The sequence below is a fragment of the Haliotis asinina genome, chromosome 12, assembly GCF_037392515.1.
Source record: "Haliotis asinina isolate JCU_RB_2024 chromosome 12, JCU_Hal_asi_v2, whole genome shotgun sequence".
NCBI lineage: Eukaryota > Metazoa > Mollusca > Gastropoda > Lepetellida > Haliotidae > Haliotis > Haliotis asinina.
The window spans coordinates 31,980,984-32,002,261 of NC_090291.1; the positions used below are offsets into that span (position 1 = coordinate 31,980,984).

The window sequence follows — 21,278 nt, forward strand, 5'->3', positions numbered from 1 at the left end:
TCGGGTTACAACTGATCTTCAGTAATCCCCGCTTGTTGTAGGAGGCGACTGACGGAATCGGGTGGTTAGACTCGCTGACTTGGTGGATTTATGTCGTATCTGAATGATTCGATGAATGTATCGTGTCAAAGGTTGATGCTAACCACTGTATTGTCTGGTCCAGACTCGATGATTTTCAAACTTCTGTCATATAGTTGTTTTCTTTTTGAAAGCTTTAAAGAATAAAAAAACTAGGCTTTGTGTTACAATGCTCGGAACTCGACCTTAAGTGTAGGAATTCGCTATGATCACTTTATGAAATGGAACGTGGCTTTTTAAGGTAAGATTACTGTCTTCCAACTTACAGCCTTAATTTGTTTCTACCATTACATTTGAACGGAACTTGGATGTTTGGATTGTTGTTTAAGACCGCTCTAAGTAATAGTCCAACTGTATGGCGGGGTCTGCGAATAATCTAGTCTGGACCAGACAATCCAGTGATCAACATCATGAAGCGAGCCTGACCCCCCGATCCTGTCAGTTGACTGTTCGACAAGCCCAGGCTGCTGAAAACAATGGTAACAGGCACCATCACGGATCAATCTTTGAAAAACGGATCTAGCACAATGAAATGTCAGCTGTAATCCTGAAGGACCACAGATGTTCCCTGAAATCTCAGAGGACCGGCAAATGTTTCGTGATTTGCAATGGCCTGCAGGTGACATAGGGAAACCTAACCCCCTCTTGGTTTAAGAGCTTCAATGACCTTAAGGGTGCTATCTTAAGCACAGGGACTCATACAGCACAACCGTCTTCTGCCCGATTGCAGATGGTAATGATATGTTTAAGCAACTCGATACAAAAAGAGCATTAGGATTTGAAAACTGATACTGCAAAAGGAGACACTCATGTATGGAACAATCGATTATTTTGCCATATTAAAGGTATTAATTTCTCCCTGATTTGGAGCAAAACTGATGCTAGATTATGCTTAAATTATCTCAGATTTAGGTTTTATTTTCAAATTTCCGTCACATTTCCTGTCGCTGAAGTGCATCACGCCACAAGGAGAAGCACATTGTCAGAAAGATTTGCTTCTCATCTTGGGCTTGGCGTTCACCTTTAAGGTAAATTCATTCATGGGGTTGTTTAAGATCATTTGTAGCCGAAACATGTCAAGTGAGTGTGTTTGATATACCAAGATACCGTACTCTAATATTCGTCTATGAATCAATTTGAACTTCGAAATGTTTCTGACAAAAATATTCGTTGAAGAAAAATGCCACCGCAAATTTGGAAAAGATCCCACAGCCATTTCAGCTAACAATAGTCATTGGCAGCCTTATTTATTTATTTATTTTCTGAAATAGATCGATTAATACTTTTGCGTAAAAGTAGTTGAAGTGGTTTTGGTACGAAGATTTTTCCCACTGTGTCGTGACAACATATTGCGAGTCCCATTAAAACAAGAGAACAGTCGAACATGGACATATTGCAATCAATTTGAAATTCAATCTCCGAGTCCAGTGTTACGTGACAGGAAAGGGACACTACTCTGTTTTTTGTGACGTTGCGCCTTAAAACACTGACTAAGTCACAGATAAACCGAGGACGTCACTACTGGTCTTGCTACCTTTGTTTGAGGGTATATGGACATCGACTTCTACGGCTACAGCGTCAGAAATATATTACATATTTAATCAGAATGTTAGAGACGTATTAAAGGTTGAACTTACATTGACACATTGAGAAATAAAGAAAGTAGAAATTCGTTGTATATTGCCCAGCTTATAAAACGGCTCTCGTTGAACTCTGATGGCGCCTTCCGTACGACTATACAGAGCCTCACGCCCCACAGTAAAAACAACAGCTCCGCTGAAACAAAACAAAAAAGAGCATGAGTGAATTCAGTTTCACGCCGCTCTTAGCTATATTCCAGCGATATCGCGGCGGGAACCCACTAAATCGGCTTCACACATTGCACCCATGTGGGGAATCTAACCAAGGTCTTCGGTGTGACGAGGGAACGCTTTAACCACTGGGCTATCCTTCCGAACCTTAGACGTATGTAAAAAATATGGGTATCATTGTTAAGTGTATAAAAGATGTGGTAAAGAGGAAAGAGTGAGTGGGTTTAACTCCGCTCTTGGCAACCTTTAGCACTATGTCAGCAATATCACGGGGGACACCAGAAATGGGCGTGACTCAGTGTACCCATGTGGGAAATCGAACCAGCGTATTTGGCGTGACGAGCGAACGCTTTGACAACTATGCTACACCATTGCCCCCAAAAGAGAAAAAAAGTTATTATACATCGTACTGATATTTAACTCGTTACCTACCTCCCCCTACACCGTGTTATCGATATCCTAACCTCCGAAGAATTTACTAATCACATGTTGTTTCAGATGTGACATTTACTTCTTTTTAATCGCGTTATTAGTAAACCGATTTTCAATGATCCATATACTAGATCTTCCAAGGATCTCATTTTCCAAGGATTTAATTGCGCGGGACATGCAAGCATAGCGCCCTGTTGACACTCACCAATTACCGCGGAGTGATCCCACCAATCGGAAGAACACTGGTACGCCTTGAGGCCGCTTACATCTTTACCTAAAACATAAAAAGCGAATCGAGGATTAAATTATTATCAAATCACTTGTTCATATGGGAGTTACTCCTAATTCCACTAATGACAGCTGAGGTTTTCTGGCTCTGCAGCAAAACAAAGACGATTGAAGCTGTGTGCTCTTGATTCTCTTGGTTCGAGATCAAACACGATGGGGTCGTCATGACACAAAGTACTGACCCCAGATGTCAGTCCTCCTCTTAGAGAATACTTGTCCATTTACGTGATGTCGGACATAAAAATAAGACTTCATAGCAGAGACAAATCGATGTACTGTAAGAAACGAATTACTCTTATATGCAGACTAACGCAGAACTTAACCTGAAACGGAAATTATTCGAGATGTCAAAGGCAAAACAGATTACTGCGTGTCAGTGAGTGAGTGAGTATCGTTTTATGCCGCTTTTAAGACTACCCGAACAATAGCAGGACGGGAGACACCAGAAATGGGCTTCACACATCGTACCCACGTGGGGAATCGAACCCGGTTTCCAGGCGTGACGAGCAAACGCTTTGACCATTGTGCTCACCCACCTCCCCCGTGTGATTCAGGAGAATCACATAGTGAGAAGCAGCTTTGACCTTCAACAAAGAATCGTTCGTACGCTGCTACGAGAGATATTACGCCCTTTCACTTTGTCGTGAAGCTGTTTTCTTGACAAAATGAGCTAAGCATTCTATCCGCACCGATCAGCTGAACAATAATACATTTTCTCTCACTTTTCGACTAAATATGGTGTAGATGTTACAAAATTGTATTTTATTACTTCTGAGGAAGACCGTATTGTTCACATACTGGGTTCAAGTTGGTTCGTTTTTGTTTAAAGACGCGCACCCGATCCTCTTAGTCAACTCATGTGACAATCCTGGGTTGCTGAAGACCAGTTCTAACCGGTCTGGATCCCTCTGGATCCACCTATATTACCCAGAAAAGATACACCGCCTAATTAGTTTGGCATATCATGTTTACATACGATCTACTGTGCGAAGCGGTAGTAAAATGCCTTCTCGCGACGGTCACGGCCAACGCTGGCAGTAGTCTTTGCAAATTGCTCGAACACAACACAACCATTCATGATCAACAAAACAGCATCACATCGTGAAAAATGTCAAAAGATTAGGTAAAATGATGTATACTGCTGAGAAATGGATTTTGCATCATAAACGTTTAAAAAGTTTTCAAATAGTCGCGGAATCACTACAAGCTGCAGATCTAAATCCACATTCCCACGCTTATGCGAGCACCCATCTTCCACTAAAACCAACCACCCAACAAACAACTCATTTCCAAAATGGCAAACAAAAACAACAAATGAACAAAAACATCAGAATTACGAAAAACAAAATAAATCCGAATCCAGTCAAACGAAACAACACCATTTTCTATTTTCCATTAAGCCTAGAACTATCCAAACCAGAAATCAAGTTTTATCATGAGACATCATGTCAGAATTTTACAATAATCACTAACGCGGTTTTATGTTGCATAGCCACTTCCCTTTAGCCTGCCCGAAAGCCTATTATAATATGTAGTATGTTCACGTGTTTGAATATCTGTTCGGTCGAAATATGCAGGGGCGGATGCTTCAAAAGGCTTGAAACTAATTCACCACCACCTTCGTGATATGTCAATAGCGTATGTCAAAATTGTTTTACAGAAATGTTGCAATAAAAGAACACAGAGGATCCAATTGGTGAATATTTGGAAAACCAGAGAACAACGGTTTGAACTAAGGGTCATAATTTGTGAATATTCGGATCCTGACGCGGCAAAGGGGCACAGTCCAGCGACACCTTTTACCTTAAGGCCAACGATATCACGCTTAACTATTTCGAAATGAATGAGCTACTGGGTTATAAATCGCTTTGAACATATTCAGTATGTCTTAAAGTATTTTTACATATCTTTGTGACATGCTTGGTATAGACCATTTACTGTAAACCCCACAGCCTTGGTCAAAGTTCATTGTCAGCTAGTAGGTAACACGTGTGGCTGGTACTACTTAGATTTGCTATGTCGCACTCGGAAATTGGTATACCATTGACCCGTGAAGATCCGGGTTGGAACTGATCTTCAATAACCCATGTTTGTCGTAAGAGGCGACTGACGGGATCAGTTGGTCAGACTCAATGATTTGGTTGACACACGTCATCGTATCCCATTTATGTAGATCGATGCTCATGCTGTTGATCACTGGATGTTTTGGTCCAGATTCGATTATTTCCGGGATGCCGCCATATATGTCTGGAATATTGCCTGGTGCGACATATAACTGAACTCACTCGCTAAGTATTTCATAAATTTCCGTGTGTACTTCATCTACCGTGACACAATCAAACGTGAACTTCATACAAGAGAAATGAACTGATGATCTAGAAAATACATGTACAGTCAGTGAGGAGCCAATGTTACCACCACGCCGTAGGGGCGTGACATCCAGTTATACACAGTCAGCTAGTATCTGCATCTTATGTCCAGTCTCGCACACAAACACTATGGGTAGCATAACACATCAGTCCCCAACGGGGCATCGGGGTGGAAATGATGAGATTACTGTGTCGACAAAACCCCCTCCCCATTGTTTGTAACGTTTCCTCATACCCCGACCACACATACCGTGTTTTTGTAAAAATAAAACCAAACCATACCCCAACCTTTACAACAAATGGCCATTCCCTTGTGTTTGACAAATTGGAAGGTGTAATACTCTATACGTGTGTTAGTACCACGCGCTAATTCTTATCTGCCCACTTCAATCTTCAGTTTAAATTAGACTGTGGCACTAACACCCTGACTTTCGCTGTGCCATTTTCTCATGATTCCACCTTAATCTCAGCCCAATACCGATCACAAATAACTGACCAGTCCCTAAGTATTTTAAAGGCAATTCCCTCCGTATTTTTAAGGCAATTCCCTCCGAGTGCCAAACAATTCTGCCAACAACTGTGAGTGTCTTGATCTCACTCTGTATCCTCAAGGTGGCGTAGAAAGTCTCCATTGGAGACACAATTTCAACCCATGCTTGAAATTCCTTTGAACCTTGCTCGCCGAAACCTGTGTCATTCTCTGTTGATTCATTAGAATTTTCTCGAATTTCTTATGAGAAATGCCTGTATTTCCTCAATGGTGATATTCGGCAATCTCCGTTGTCTTGGATCATCTTCTGAACTGAACCGCCCACCTTCTACCAGGATGAAAGGGAGATCCTTCGTGTAGTAACGACGGCATGGATGGCGAGTGTCCAATTAGCTGAATATACATATTGACAAGGGGTAGAAGCAATTTCCATTTTCAACAACAGAATACCAACGGATTTCTGCCAAAATAACCTGCCTTATTCTGTATTAGTTTCAGATGCAGTTTGTAAGTATGGAGGGTTTGGTTGTTAATTTATGCCGAACTCCTACTTCAAACTATATGCCGGAGACTCTTACGTAGTCTAGTCTGGACCAGAAAATCCAGTGATCAAAAACATGATCATCGATCTACGTAACTGGGACACGATGACATGTCGCAACCATGTCAGCGAGTCTGACCACCCTATTCCGTCTTTTACGACAAGTATGGTTTGCAAAGGAACAATCCTAACCTGGATCTTCACGGGTTGCAACTATGAAAGGTCTTGTACTCATAAGCAGTCTGTTACTGAAGTACTACAAATCGCAGAGACTAAGAACGTGTCAGCCTCCTCTGACTGATATCCTTTGTCTTTGTCTTTGTTTAGTTGTTGTTTAACGTCACATTCAATATTCTAGTTACATTATGACATTTTGAAAACAATCTGGTATGGGTCAGGCAACCCAGTGAGTGACATCAGGAACATATATCTACGCAAGTGGTATATGATTACATGTATCAACCCAGTCAGAGCCTACAATCCAATCCTGATAGTTTTACGACAAGGCTGGTTTGCCAAAGACCTGTTATAATAACACGGATCATCACAGATCTTGCTCGTTGAAACCGAACAAATATAAAACACTTCGAAATGAAAGCAAGAAAACCTGAGCTTTACTCGACTCTACCTTTCGAAGAAAAACGTCAAATCATGATTCCTGATAGATGAAAAAAAGTACAATTGTACTGTTTTCCTTCTCCAAATTCCTGCAACACGCAGTTCTTGAGACAAACCGTTAATGGAATAAGGCCGTGTTTATGTCTGATCAGTCATCTGTTAGAACCTGCACGTACACATCTACGTCTTCGTGAGAGCTGGGACTTGTTTTTCTCACGGATACCTGCCGACTCTGCATATATCGCAACTCAGACGGCGTCTGTGCTTTGATTGGACAATTTCCTCAGGAGGAAATGAAGAATGTACACGAAACTGACTTCTTCCAGTTCAGGATTCCCATGCGAGTCTGTGAATTATTGCCAAGTACTTACACATATGGAGATGCTGCAGAAAATAATCATAGTTTGGAAAGTAAGCACCTGAGTTTTAGAAATTGGTGAATATTCACATGTCACTTGAGCTCGGTGATGATTTACGGCAAGTTAGGTCTCACAATATTGTTTGTAACATTTGGGTAGCAACAACAATAATAAATCTAATGCTGCAGCTTCTGTTGCAGCTCATGATGACGACGATTATGACGTTGTAGGTGTTGTTGTTGATGATGATGATGCATCCCGTTTACGTCGCTTTAAACTAAGTTTCAGCAAGATCACGATCAAGATACATTGTGCCCATATGAGGAATCGAACCCGGGTCTTTAGCGTGATGAGCGAACGCTTTAACCACTTACCTACCTCATCGAAGCTGAATCAGGCAATGATTTCGTGTGCTCAGTAATATTTAATATCTCCGGCTTGGCAATAAACTAAAATATCCAAGTTTCTAGATCAAAGATGAGCTGTATATATATAACAGAACACGACCAGGTCTGGATCATGTAGAGTCAACTGACATTCCCTTAACAACAAAGACCACAATCAGTTTCAAACATGTGGGTTGGTACATCTAGAATATTGACACTGGACTATTAACAGCGACTGATGAAACTAGATGCCAAACAATCTCATCCTGCACCTCCTACCCCGGGGAAATCAGGGGAACCTGCATACGTTCATCATCAGCAACAAACCCACGTTTGAAAGTTGATATGGAATTGTTAAATGTGCAATTTTATTCTTGCCCAGCCGAAAGGCTATGCATTATATTTGATGAAAAGTACACGGTATTCCAAGGGCTTGGAACGAGAGAATTTAGCGCTCGGAGACATCCCAATGTTTATCTCGATGAATATTGGCTCACATTGTGGAGAGAATGTGGGGATGCATTAACGAGATTTAGGGGACAGCCAGTGAGTAAGGGAGTTTAGTTTTATGCCGCACTCATCAATATTATAACTATATGGCGGCGGTCTGTAAATAATCGAGTCTGCATCAGACAATCCAGTGATCAACAACATGAGCATCGATCTTCGCAATTGACATGTGTCAACCAAGTCAGCGAGCCTGAGCACTCTGCCTCGTTAGTCGCCTCTTACGACAAGCATAGTCGCTTTTCATGGCAAGCATGGGTTGCTGAAGGCCTGTTCTACCCGGGGACCTTCACAGGTCGGACAGCCGGTGAAGCTGCACAGCTCTGCTTACCTGATGAACAGTGAACAACAAAACAGGGGCACTGGGGGGCAAGATCAAGTCCAAGAGGTGCAAAGTTCCCCTTGTGGTAGGAACCCATGACCCGTGTTCGTGGTCTCGATGTTTATGGACGGTAAACGTCTAGAAACTGCATTAGAAACCATTTAAAATTGACAAATGCCGATATTACTTTAATAAACAACACCACATATTACGGAAACGGCGTCAACCACATAACCGCCTACATCGGGTTGAGTGAGGGAGTGAGGGAGGATGGGCTGGGGTTGATTATTGACTGATTGATTGACACCGAAGAGATCCCGGAGACGTCAAATGTGGATCAGACAAAGAGTGTTCGAAAGCTCAAAAGAAGTTCGAGAGCTCAGACTGAAACACGGTCACTGGATCCTGATGTCCGTCAGACTATAAGGAATCGCCCTTAATGACCAGACAATCACCAAAACAGTTTCTAAACTAAAACATTTCTTTCTTTGAAAGAGCCACATGATCTTAGATTTGGAAGCGTCCAATGTTCGTTACTCACAGCTAACTACCAGACAAATACAAAACATACGTTACGTTAAATACAAAACTAACGTCAAAATCATGATTCATACTTACCACACAACTGTCAACAGAGAGGACGAACGACGTAATTGAAATGATTCGGTTTGTTGACAAGCGCTTACGTCTTGTGACCCCCCGTACCATTAACAAAGCGACACTCCTTCTACTTAACTGAAATCGCTGGATAATTTTCGAAACGCGAGACAGGGCAAATTGTGTTGATCCTCCTGGTCACTGTCTAGACCTTGAGATCATAGAAAGCGTCCCTCGTTTGGTCTACGTGTACGTTTTCAGATATCAACAGTGGTGGGCGGAATACATGGTTTTAGGAAATATATGAAGGTTCCAGAAGTGACGTCTTCTCGGGTCAAGAGAATTTACAGTCTGTGAAGTCCTAGTGCCCACATTTGCCGAGTTAGGGAAGAATGGCGACGTCATATTTTGCCTCCACTAACGAGCCTAAGTATAGTCCGAAACGAAATTGACATCAATATGGCGACTGCCGCAGATTTCGGTCGATTGAAAGATTTACATTGCATGTGTACCGTCAACTCGACGTCGAGAGATATTTTTCAAATCGTTTCATGTTTTCAATGAAAGTGCTCAAGTGATTTGATGCGGTCTGTGAGGTAAGGCAGGTTTTATTACAATATAGATCTTGATTATCAATCGGATCGCTTTGACTGGGCGCCGTGAGTTAATTTAAAGCATCTGCTGGTGATATGAGGTGGAACCTGATTGGTGAATAAGAGAGACGTCAAAGGGACATAACTCATGTTATTCACACGTGGCGTTACCATCGATCCAGACTTGTTTGGTAAAGATGGAAACGGGACTTCTGAAGTCATTTGACTCCCTTTTTCACGCCAAAATGAACTGATAATTTACGAAAGAAGGGATAAATGAGGTTGATTATCGTGATGACTGTCTAGACAGTGAAATAGAACGCGTTCATCGCACAATGCCATTCAGAAAGTGATCAAATGAAACATAGGATATAGCTGGGATAACGCTTTCTCAATAAAGTATAGATTCTTGAACTTTTTTTATTGAGTCCCACCCGGGATTCGAACCCACACTCTCAGAGTCATGCGCTTAATTGCCAGTACACAAAGTTACCCAGCTGCTCTACTCAGACACCATAGGTTCAACGACAAATTCAATGTAAACTGGCACGGCTCCCACGGCCGAAAGCTATAAATGCACAGTGTCATTTAGACAGGGGACAAGTGTAATATATATGTGGGCTATATTTGAGACTCTACGTTCCCAATAAAGTACAAAATAGAGTACTTTTGAAGGGGTTGTGTCCCATCCCTCACTCCGAGAATTAGTCCCTTAATGACCAGCAGAAATGTAGTCAGACAGTTTTCGGACTAACATGAGGTCTGTATAAGTGGATGACTATGGTTTATATATAGTCAATGACTATGGTACTCCAGTTTTTTACGACGGCGATGTAGAAACAAGAGCCACGTATAACTTCCTTCTCTACTAGTCTTAGAAGGGAGCCGATATCAGCGTTGATACATTATCAGCAAAATAGCAACAAAGTAACTAACATCGACTCTTCGCAAAACAAATGAATGATCGATAGCATGAGCAGCGATCTATAACTTTGCATCGCGATGACTTAAGCTCACATCTGTTAACAATTCAGACATTGTTCATGATCAAGAGGGTAAACTCCAATAAAATAATTCAACTGAATTATTTTCAAAGATCCTAGATATATTCAGGTATAAGAGGGTGGTTGATAGCCCTGTGGTGAAAGCGTTGGCCGTGATAGGCCTCGCAGCGAGTTCTAACATGGACATTGTACAAGGAGATTACATCTAGTATTCCAATAATATAGCTAACACCGGTGGAAAAACAACACCCACTTTAGGCTCATCGCAGACATGGTTACTTAGGAAAGATGCCAAATTGGTTCCGACTTCAACCCGGTATTTCTGCGAATCAAACTGACCATCGGCTGACCCGCCGCCAGCGATGAAGCCCCAGGGGTGAAGCACCTTCAGCACCATGTCACATGACCCTCTTCTGAGATCGACGTTACATCGTCCGACATTACTCCTAAGTGAAATTGTCCGGCTTGGCCAAGTCCGGTCTAGCCAAGTCCGGCGAAGGACTCCGGCCAGGCTGCATTGTCAATACCACGTGGAATTACCCAAAGTAAAGGTCACTTTGTCCCACATTGATAGAATATCTTGGAGGATTAAGTAAAGAATCTTAAAGCTTTATGCATTGATTATAGGCAATCAATAAGTGTCTAAGTCGCTTGCTGCTATTTCGGTAAGTCATCTTTGGCCGATGTCTGGAATTTGTTTATTTTTGTAGTGGGAGGTGAAAGAAACAGCTAATGACAAAGTCACGTGTGGGCAACGAGAGAGATCATTGTTGGGGAGGAACTGTATAGCCGGGAAGAGCCAACATGAGACGTGGCTATTGCTCTAATGTAGGGGCAATGGTCAGTGTTGACCAAACACACTTTGATAACCTGCTTCGGCCGCTGAGTGATTTCGAATCATTACTTATGGGTGAGGGCCATGTCCGCGAGCTTGTGATTCCGAGTGTTTGGAGTCAGACAGAGGAGTCTTGAAGAGAAGGAATGGTAAATTAATACTCTGTGTGTCTTACTGTTCCTCCACATGAGAGCGAGTGAGTGAAGGGAGAGGAACGGAGTGAAAATAGCGTGTGAGTGAGTGAGTGAGTGTATTTCATCACTGTCATCAATAATCGAACTAAATCTTTTTGAATATTTGGACAAAGAAAGCGAGTTTCTATTATTTAATTTAACTCTTCTCCTGAAAATGGACATAACTGACAATAAGTTTTCACTTTCTACTCTAACAAGAACAAGATAGACATTTCTGAGACAAGTGTCACTTGGACAAGTATACAATCCCATTCTCGTATGACACTGACATCAGCACGCGAATGCGAATTATGTCTTCAGCCTATAGTAATGACTTCGGTGTTTCCTGTTTACATCCTAGTAATGTTTAATAGTGTTTTAATTCTTCTCTGAAAATATGTCGATGATTCTTCTTTGTTAGTTAGGTCGTGTGTATGTGCGTGCGTGTGTGCGTGCGAGTGTGTAATTTTGTCTTCACGTATCTTTCCACAGTTTAAAAAGATATGGAAATATATTTGAAATGGGAAAACATTCTCTTGTCTTTCTCGACCAGATTGGAAATGTACATCATGGCAAAACAAACCTGCATTTCTTACCAATCTAATTTCAGTTTTACACATCACAGTGACCATAAAATCTAATACATTCCTAACAATATTAGTAACACAATATTTCTTCACTGTTCAGACAAAGGTTATATTGACATGAACAAGTGACAGACCCAAGATTAAATAACCCTCCAAATTGACAACCGGGCGTGCTGAATCTATCATTACGCCGTGTCGATCTCTCAAGGGAGACGGCTGATGATGTGGGGGCGAGATGGGGAGATTTTCCGTGACAGCAATAACATCTGGGAAAAACAAAACTTCGTTGCTCCGGAAACGTCATGATGGAAAGGTTCCTACTAGACTGTCTGCGAATAATTGGCTTTGCGTTATTGCTGAACACTGTTCTAAAATATTCCAGCGATCTGGAACAGTCGTGTTTGAACCAGACAAGCCAGTGATGACATCATAAGCATCGACCTACGCAACTTGGAACCGATGATATGTGTCAACCAAGTCAGCTAGTCTCACCACCCGTGACCGTTAGTCGTCTATTACACGTAGTACTGGTGATGGTTAATTACTTTAGTCCGGATCTGCAAAGGGTGTCTATGAATGAATGAAACATCAGATAATTCCATCCAAAAAAACCCCAATAAACTTCTCCTTTAACAGCGGTGAGCAAATTGTTCTGTCTAAAATACAAACCCAGTAAGGAAATTAAGAAAAATAATTTCGTCTTAAAATTTGTGAACAATGTATTGTTCCTGATATCAATCTCCTACCCGTTGTTAGGACTTCCAAATCCCCGTGCAACCGCAGAGACTGGTTGGTCGGAGTTCAATGTCAATTCTATAGCGATTATAGATAACCACACACCCCGACACCCCGTTAAGCTGAATGTTTGCCTAAAATACTCAGCACAGAGGTCCACTCCCCTGTTACAAATACGCGTGAGGAATTTCAGAAGACAAGATGGTAGACAAACAGCTTGTGATCTTGCATTTTTAAATAGACTTTTATACGATGATCGAATTCAGACCAAGTCAACTTGTATAGATAATGCATTATGAATGACTAAATATTGCTTTATGCCTCGTCAGCGATTTTCCAGCTATTCGCGGCGAGAATACTGTATTCATCTGACGCTAAATTTCGCCTAGTGTTAATTAGACATATGTGCCACTTTTGTGAGATCACGTGACACTCCTGGGACAGCCTACGACTGCATTCAAAACAGATGTCACCCGACACAGTATTTTAGCAGAATCATGATACGGCTCGTCAAGTCATTTGTATTGACATAAAATACTCATGGGATGACTGATCTGATTAGTTATTGTTTTATGCCGTACCAGCAATATTCCAGGTAAATAACTCCAGTCTCTAAATAATCAAGACCGTACCAAACGAACCAGTGATCAACAGCATGAACATAACCAGGGAAAGGGTCTAACTGAGTGAGTAAGTGAGTATGGTTTTACGCCGTTCCTAGCAATATTCCAGCGGTATCACAGCGGGGGAGACCAGTGGTGGGTTTGACAGGTTTTAGCCCTGTGGGAAATCGAACCGGGTGTTCTGCGTGACGAACGAACGCTTGAAGCACGAGGCTACCCCACAGCCCCGACATGAAGGAGTAACCATACACTGAATTCACACATGATAAAAATCAGTAACTAGTGCCAGTGATAACCTACAATAGGTCTCCTCCATTTTGTGTCGGCGATTGATCTCACATAACGGTAAAGGACAATGCACTACAATTGTACATCGCATGTTTCAGTTTGCTATCAATCATTGAATGTGACACCTGTCAGATTTACTCGTGTACCGCCGTCTGTGAATAGCTCGATAACTGTTCATCATTAGTGCAAGATGTGCAATATATGTGTAACTTCAGACCACGTCGTTGATAATAATATACAAAGATGTTGGACTTTAATGTGGTTTTATAAGTATAATTACGAAGGCATATCAAATGTTTCATAACCAAGTGCACTGAGGTCAGGGAGATACAGTTAACGTTACGTAATGTTAGTTTTTCGGCACGAATGAGGCACTGGATGTGCTGGTTGTGCTGTTTAAAGAATTCTTGATGTTTCTTGAATAACATTCTGCAATAAGTGTGTCGTAATAATTCCTTTCATTGGGAGTTTGCATAATTTTTCTTTAGGTAGTTCTCTTTCCAACACGACCCTTGAAGATCCGGGTTAGAATTGATTTTCAGTAACCCATGCTTGTCATAAGAGGCGACTAACGGGATCGAGTGGACAGGCTCGCTGACTTGGCTGACACATGTCATCGGTCCGATGAACATGCTGTTGATCACCGTATTGCCTGGTCCAGACTGGATTATTTACAGATAGCCGCTATATAGCTGGAACTAACTTCACGCACTCACTCTTTCCAATACTCTGAATGAGTGAGTGAGTGAGTGAATGATGAAGTTGTGTGAACGGGTCTGAGTTTGAAGAAGCAAGTGTGCGAGTGATAGAGTGGACGAATGTGTGAGGTTCGGTGAGTGAGCAAGTGAAAGAACGAGTCAATGAGGTTGGTGATTGGGATGGGATGGGATGGGAAAGTGAGTGAGGAAGGGAGGGAGATTGTGTGTGTGAATGCAGGTGTCCTGTATGCGAGCCATTGAGGTATATACGATGGGTGATCAGGTCATTAGCGCCTTTACGTTTTAAATAACTCATATTCCAACAATGGTCCACAGGGTTTGTGAAAAGCTTCCCGACGTTTTCCAACTACATAAGTATGAAAAGTTTAATTTTTCTTCGTGTTGATAACATGCCGATGCCAAGTAAAGACAATGTCAAGTGAAAGCTGCATCAGATACAGGCATGTATGTACCGACAACTATTCACGGACCAAAATCGAAATAAGAAACACAAAAATGTTGGCCAAGTTATTGATGAGATTAGTTTTCTCTCCAGAAGATTGTCAGATTGTACAAACCAGTTTGTCAGATTGTACAAACCAGTTTGTCAAACCAACAGAAACATTTGGAAATGTTATTCGCAAACTCTGTATGTCGCGTGAAGCCATGTTTCCTGTCAGTGGGTGTGAATTGTCCACTCTTGTAAAGTCAACTATCCCTCCGCCTCCACAGCATTGTCTGGACTCAAGGCACCAGCTGTTGAAGTGTTCCCATGGTGCCCGAGAGATTGCAGAGCCATAAGCGACATATATACCGTTATGCGAGCATACTACTAGCCAGTGCCAATGCATATGAGAAAAAGTAATATTCATCCATACAGATGAAACATTTCCGAAGGAATGGAATATAGTGTCACATTCCCATATTTCTGTTCATCATCTGTTTCCTCATTGGGCTTCCTTGGGCTTCGCCATTTGCATCTGATAAATCCAGTATCATACCTCTTTGAATAGAATAATAGTATGTTTGTACTGAGTTGAAGTAGACAATGTCGACCAACATCTGTATGAGAGGTGGAGTGTATATGAGGAGGGTGTGTGTATATGTGGGGTTAAAGTTTGTGGTTTTTTGGGTTTGGGTTTGGGTTTTAGGAGGTGAGGGCAGGAGAAATCTTCCTGCGTCCAGTTCATGCAGGTTAACCATCTCGTGAGTTTCACGATAAGGGTCTTGCATTACTCCAGGCTTCACGCCCTCAGGGACCAGACACATCGGGATAAAACAATTACACTGTCCTTAAATCCAACTCATTAAATCACATGAAAGGTGGCGCAGTCCTTTAAAGTACCGCAGTTCGCGTCCCTGAGATACGATTCCCCAGTTCCTCCATTGCGTGTGTAGGTCTGTCTACACCACACTTGTGCCTGGCGGTTTTACCAAAGTTGCTAACGTCCAACCCACTTAAGGGCTACGACATGGATAATTACAGGCCTAAGTTAGGGTTGTGATATTCCAAAAGATTCGCAGTGGTATTGTTGTAATATTGCTAAAAGCGGCTTAAAACCACACTCGTTCACTCCAAACCCAAACCAGTCTACCATTTACCTGCGACGCATCTCACGGAAACTAACGAAGACCGCCGACTACCTGTATCTCCCCATTCGTATATTTACATAAATCCACCAACAAAATGCATTGTAACATCACGCACCCTGTATGTCACGAGCAGGTATTACACTGTCTCACACCCCCATACCATCTCCAACAACCCAAACCAAATTTCCTTTCGTAATTGCGTAAACTGCTATTATCTCTAAATTCTTTGACATAACACGCCGAGCTGCGGTCTAAATACCTCTGCGTCCAGAAGCTTGTTGTGACAGATAAGCTAAGATTCTCAGCGGAGTCAGTGCGATAATGTTAAAAGCTTTGTGAACTATGTGTTTTACATGGCAATAATGGGTAAATGGGAATCACGCGAGGAAGTGGGTAAGTCTAGTCGTCCAAATGACTTGTATTGGAGAGGCTCCTTTCCGTCAGCATCTGATGATCCCTCGTCTCAGAAGTGTAGTCTTGTGTTTTCCTAACCCGGTGTAGAAAGGAACTCATCAGCGTTCCACCATTCATATCCGACTCATCAGACACATTTGTCCCTCCCGAACCTCGCTAATACGATGATGAAGGCTTTACTTAGTTAGCTTTTAGCGGAGGTAGGTTTGTTTGGCGCTGAATCGAAGGCTGATTTGTAACAAGTTAATGATGTTTTGATGTTTCATGAAGAAGTTCAAAAGTTCGCCCGAAGCTTGTGTCCATTGTCCATTTCAGTAAATCCAACACAGCTTGACACACCAGGAGCATGGCGGATATTATGAAACCATTTGAGGACTCAAAATCTTTGGTATGACTACAACCAGTGGTATAACGTCCACTGTGCCAAATTAAAAGGCCACTGCCTCAGCGTTTGTACAGCTTGGATACAGTGAGTCAGTGGGTAGGCAGGGGATACGAGAAATGGACTTCACACACAATGTTTGATCTTAACCGTAACGGACCCGTGAAGGTCCCGGGGTAGAATAGGCCTTCAGCAACCAATGCTTGCCATAAAAGGCGAATATGCTTGTAGTAAGAGGTGACTAACGGGATCGGGTGGTCAGGCTTGCTGACTTGGTTGACACATGTCATCGGTTCCCAAATGTGCAGATTGATGCTCATATTGTTGATCTCTGGATTGTCTGGTCCAGACTCGATTATTTACAGACCGCCGCCATATAGCTGGAATATTGCTGAGTGCGGCGTAAAACTAAACTCACTCACTCTTAACCCTGACAACCCAGAACCTCAACAAGTTGGGTACATTGTGTCAGATTTGTGATATTGTGATGAAACTTGACATGCACCTAACAGAACTCATTCACTACTTTGCAGCTTTGAAGATCCGAGATAGAATTGATCTTCTGTAACCCATACTTGTCGTAAAAGGCGACTAACGGGTTTTGTCAGAACTACAGGCTCACAGACTTGGCTGATACGTTATCGTCTGCTCCAGCCTCAATTATTTACAGGCCGCCGCCATACAGCTGGAATATTACTGAGTGCGGCGTAAAACTGAACTCAGCCTGGTCTCTCATTGTCAGCAGTAGGTATTCAAAACGAGCAGACAAAACACAACTCGCATACAAAAACACAACTTCCTGTAATGGACTGATGATCCACACACACAATCCTCCAAAAATGAGAAGACGTGAAACTGTGATCACTCAAAACTTCAAAGTAATTCCATTTTAAGACGCAAATCCCCCAAATGCTACATACTGGCGTCAACCTGATTGCTTAGTGAGCTTCAATGATTGCTCGACGAAAACATATGACTTGATGTCATCCACGTCAGAGGATCAAAGAAGATGGAGCACGTTATGAATTGGTTTCATCAGCAGTGGATATGTCACTGAGAAAAAAGATCGACAGCCAACCGTCCCAAAATAATCACAGCCAATAAAGGTATGCGTTATTCATACACAGTATTATTAAAACCAGGCCACACAACTCACCAGCTGAGCAACTATAATCAAACAAATCCAGTAATGTTAGTTCCACTGACATAACGTCAGACCATTATCTCGTGGTAATGGAGATTTCAGTGCCGATGAGTATTAACGTTCTATGACAAATGAATACTCGATGTCGGTGGTTGACCTTGAACTGTAGCGTTATTTCGATAACGTAAAATTGACGTCTTGAACTGAGTATTTTCTGAACCACACTCGGTGACACGAGAATAACAAATGAATATCCGATGCTGATGGTTGACCTTGAACTGTGGCGTTATTTCGATAATGTAAAATTGACGTCGGTAACTGAGTATTCACACTTGGTGACACGAGAGAAACGCATTTACATCTAAAATGAATACGAATTTGGTAATATTGAACAGGTCATTAAACAAAGTAATGGTCATAATCACCAGTTGCTGTAACAAATATTGGCAATACGATTATGGAATTATGAAAAATCTTCTCGGTGGTCAGATGAAAGGTCGGCGGTGACCTGGTGATATAAAATGATGATAAAGCGTGGTATTTGTTGTTGCCCTGCCTGGCGCTCGGCACCCAGTGATACAACTCGGGTTGTCTGACGCAGAGACAATAAAACGTATATGAATGGAGTATCCATGTTAAGTGGCGCGAGGTGACGAACAAACCACCGCCAAACTAACATAATCTTTAATAGCTGATACAGGTGAAGTGCCATGGGCCCATTTCTGGTGTATCCAGGCGTGATATTGCTGGAACATTGCTAAAATATATATTGTTTTTGTTGTGTCTGAGAATGCATTCGGGCTGCGTAGAGTGCGCTGGTTTTAGCCCGGACTAGTGCACACATACGCACGAACGCACTATGCAGGTCATTACATTATGCAAGTTTCAACGCCATGGCAAACCCCACATCGCCTCACCAATGTTCTTAAGGACAACTCAAACCAATGTTTTGCTAATTTCACCTTTAGCAGCAACGCTCTGCGTTCATGATAAAAAATTAAAAACAAAACACGGCCACATGGATCACGCAGCAACTCCTTTCAACAGCAGAGCGCACACTTTGCATATTTTTAAATATCGCCTCTTCTTATGTTCGTGAAACATATTATATTACTTTTAAACTTCGATAATCCGCCATTGTCCAACCGAGCGAAGAAGTGAGTGAACATGGTTTTACGCCGCCTGTTCTATATTCCAAGTATAACAAGACGAGGACGAATTAAATTGGTTTCATTCATTGCACTAAGCACAAGGCCACCCCAAAATATCTGATGGGAAATATTGTCTGGCGATCTTACAATTTACAAATTTCAGCCATAATGATTTCACGCTCACTAAGGTTCACTTTACATCATTCGACGAATAGTAGAAAAAACATGAATATATTCCAAAGCAATTTACGCCACCATAACATTGAATCTGTTAAAGACAACACACACCAGAGAACAGCTGACCTGAAGAATTTGATCTATGACGCATTAACCAGAATCAAGCGGCAGTGGTGAACGCTGGTGGATCTTGTACGCTGCTGTGAAAAGTTGCGTCCCTTACACGTTTCCGGAAACTATAATCGTGGCTTTGAATCCTAGTTCGCCTTTATTAGTAGTCTATGTTTCACCAGTTCAATACACAACATACCTGAATAATATATACCTCTCAAACCTTTATCAATTCAGACGCTCGCCATCATCGAAGTGGCAAATCGTGTTATAAACAAAATACTGCGGCAAGAAACCAGATTCACTCACTATCACGTTTTGTATCCCATACTGTATTAGGAGTTGAATGGATACAGTCTACAGAATGTATCAGTGAAGTATGGGCACAAAACAACCAAGTAGTGTCTCAGAAGTATTTGTAGTAACGCCTTTATCTACAGAAACACATAGTCAGCGTTCGTATTTGTCACAAAATCAAACAACGACCACCAGGTTTATCCAATCAAAGTTATTGTCATTGGATTCGGAATTGAAGATAGGATTTTAAGTTCAAATACCCCACTAACCTGAAATGGCATGACCCTACAATGAAATCAAGAACATTGTTTTGCTTCTCTCAGTGAAATACGAATTTATTTACGAATTTACTTTACTTCACTTTAGTAACAAAAGTTAAATTCCCCAAGTAGACAAAATGTTTCAATTCGATGTATATCTGCCGTGAAATTAAAGGGAAAAAAAATCCACTAACTTAATCAGGCGACACCCAAAGGAAATCAAAGACCCGCCAATCAATGCTGCTTGAAGTCACAGAAAGCTTAATTCTGTATAAAAAAACTGGGATTAACTCACCACAAGATTGAAAAAAACAAACACTTTTCAATCAGCAGGTTTAACCAGGGCTGGTTTCTAGTTTTTTTTAAATAGGACAGTTTGAAAGTGACAGCTCCGTGATCTTACCAAGTCATGGCGTCTCTCGTCGTTCGAATCACTCACGTGATTGGCAGCCTCGTTCTCGCACCTAAGGTCACGGTCGTGTCAAGACACGACCAATCAAATGATTGGATACGATAAGCTGGGCCGTCATAGGGTTGCCAACCATCTCAGCCCGTGTCGCGCTGAATGTTTTTTTCGCACTGAGACGAAGCTTTAATCATGTGAATTACTGCTGTCACCTTTTGATAGAGGGAAGAAGCAAAATCGAAGATCTCATTGAAAAGAAGTACTCGTTTAGATCTTCCTTGATAATGCGAAATCACAGAGGGCATACATCCTGATGGCCTAGATACTGCTAATGGACTGAAAAGTCCATACGAGTACAACTACACTTATGTATTGATGGGCTATGATATATCAAACTTGCCCCACTTGTCAGGGAATGACAGACTTTAGTTTTGCACACATTTTAGCAGTATTTCAGCAAATATACGTCGAAGAACGCCAGGACGTCATACACTGTAACCCATGTGGGGAATTGTACCCGGGTCTTCGGTGTCACGAGCGAACGAATTAACCACCGGGCTACTCCACCGCCCCGACTGATGAAAGCCCATATTTGCTTGATATGTTTAACAGCAGATCCTGTTAGTAATACGAACTGCGACTGAAGACAGGATATTGGAATATCTTATACCACTGGCAATATGATATGGACCTAATGCATATGACTAATGTTCCCACAGCAAGGGAGATAACTGACGATAAAAGTCTTTCACAATCAGTTAACTCCCTTGCCTCGTGAAGAAGGCTAACTTCCATCGTTAATAATTCAATGGTCTGTAGACACTGAGCATAGGTATGATATCTTAAGTGACTGGTAGAGTTTCTTTTGCTCTTCAGTATTCACAATTTACACAGATACATCAGAAATTGTCCCTACCTATTCATAAGCTACACAAATCCAAAGAAGTGAAAGAACAACGAATTCTGCATTAGAGACAGCTTTCCAAATGAGGGTGGTCTTCCCCCGTGA

At 41.8% G+C, this 21,278-nt stretch overlaps 1 protein-coding gene across 1 annotated transcript in view; it reads right to left on the reverse strand.

Annotated features, from left to right (window-relative positions):
* LOC137257672 (probable G-protein coupled receptor CG31760) overlaps positions 1 to 21,278 on the reverse strand; it is a 154,141-nt gene that overhangs the window by 4,217 nt on the left and 128,646 nt on the right. The window contains exons 9-10 of the mRNA XM_067795033.1: positions 2,527 to 2,595; positions 1,716 to 1,854 (exon numbers count right to left, since the gene is read on the reverse strand). Of these exons, the coding sequence (XP_067651134.1) occupies positions 1,716 to 1,854; positions 2,527 to 2,595 (208 nt within the window). The remainder of the gene's footprint in view (positions 1 to 1,715; positions 1,855 to 2,526; positions 2,596 to 21,278) is intronic.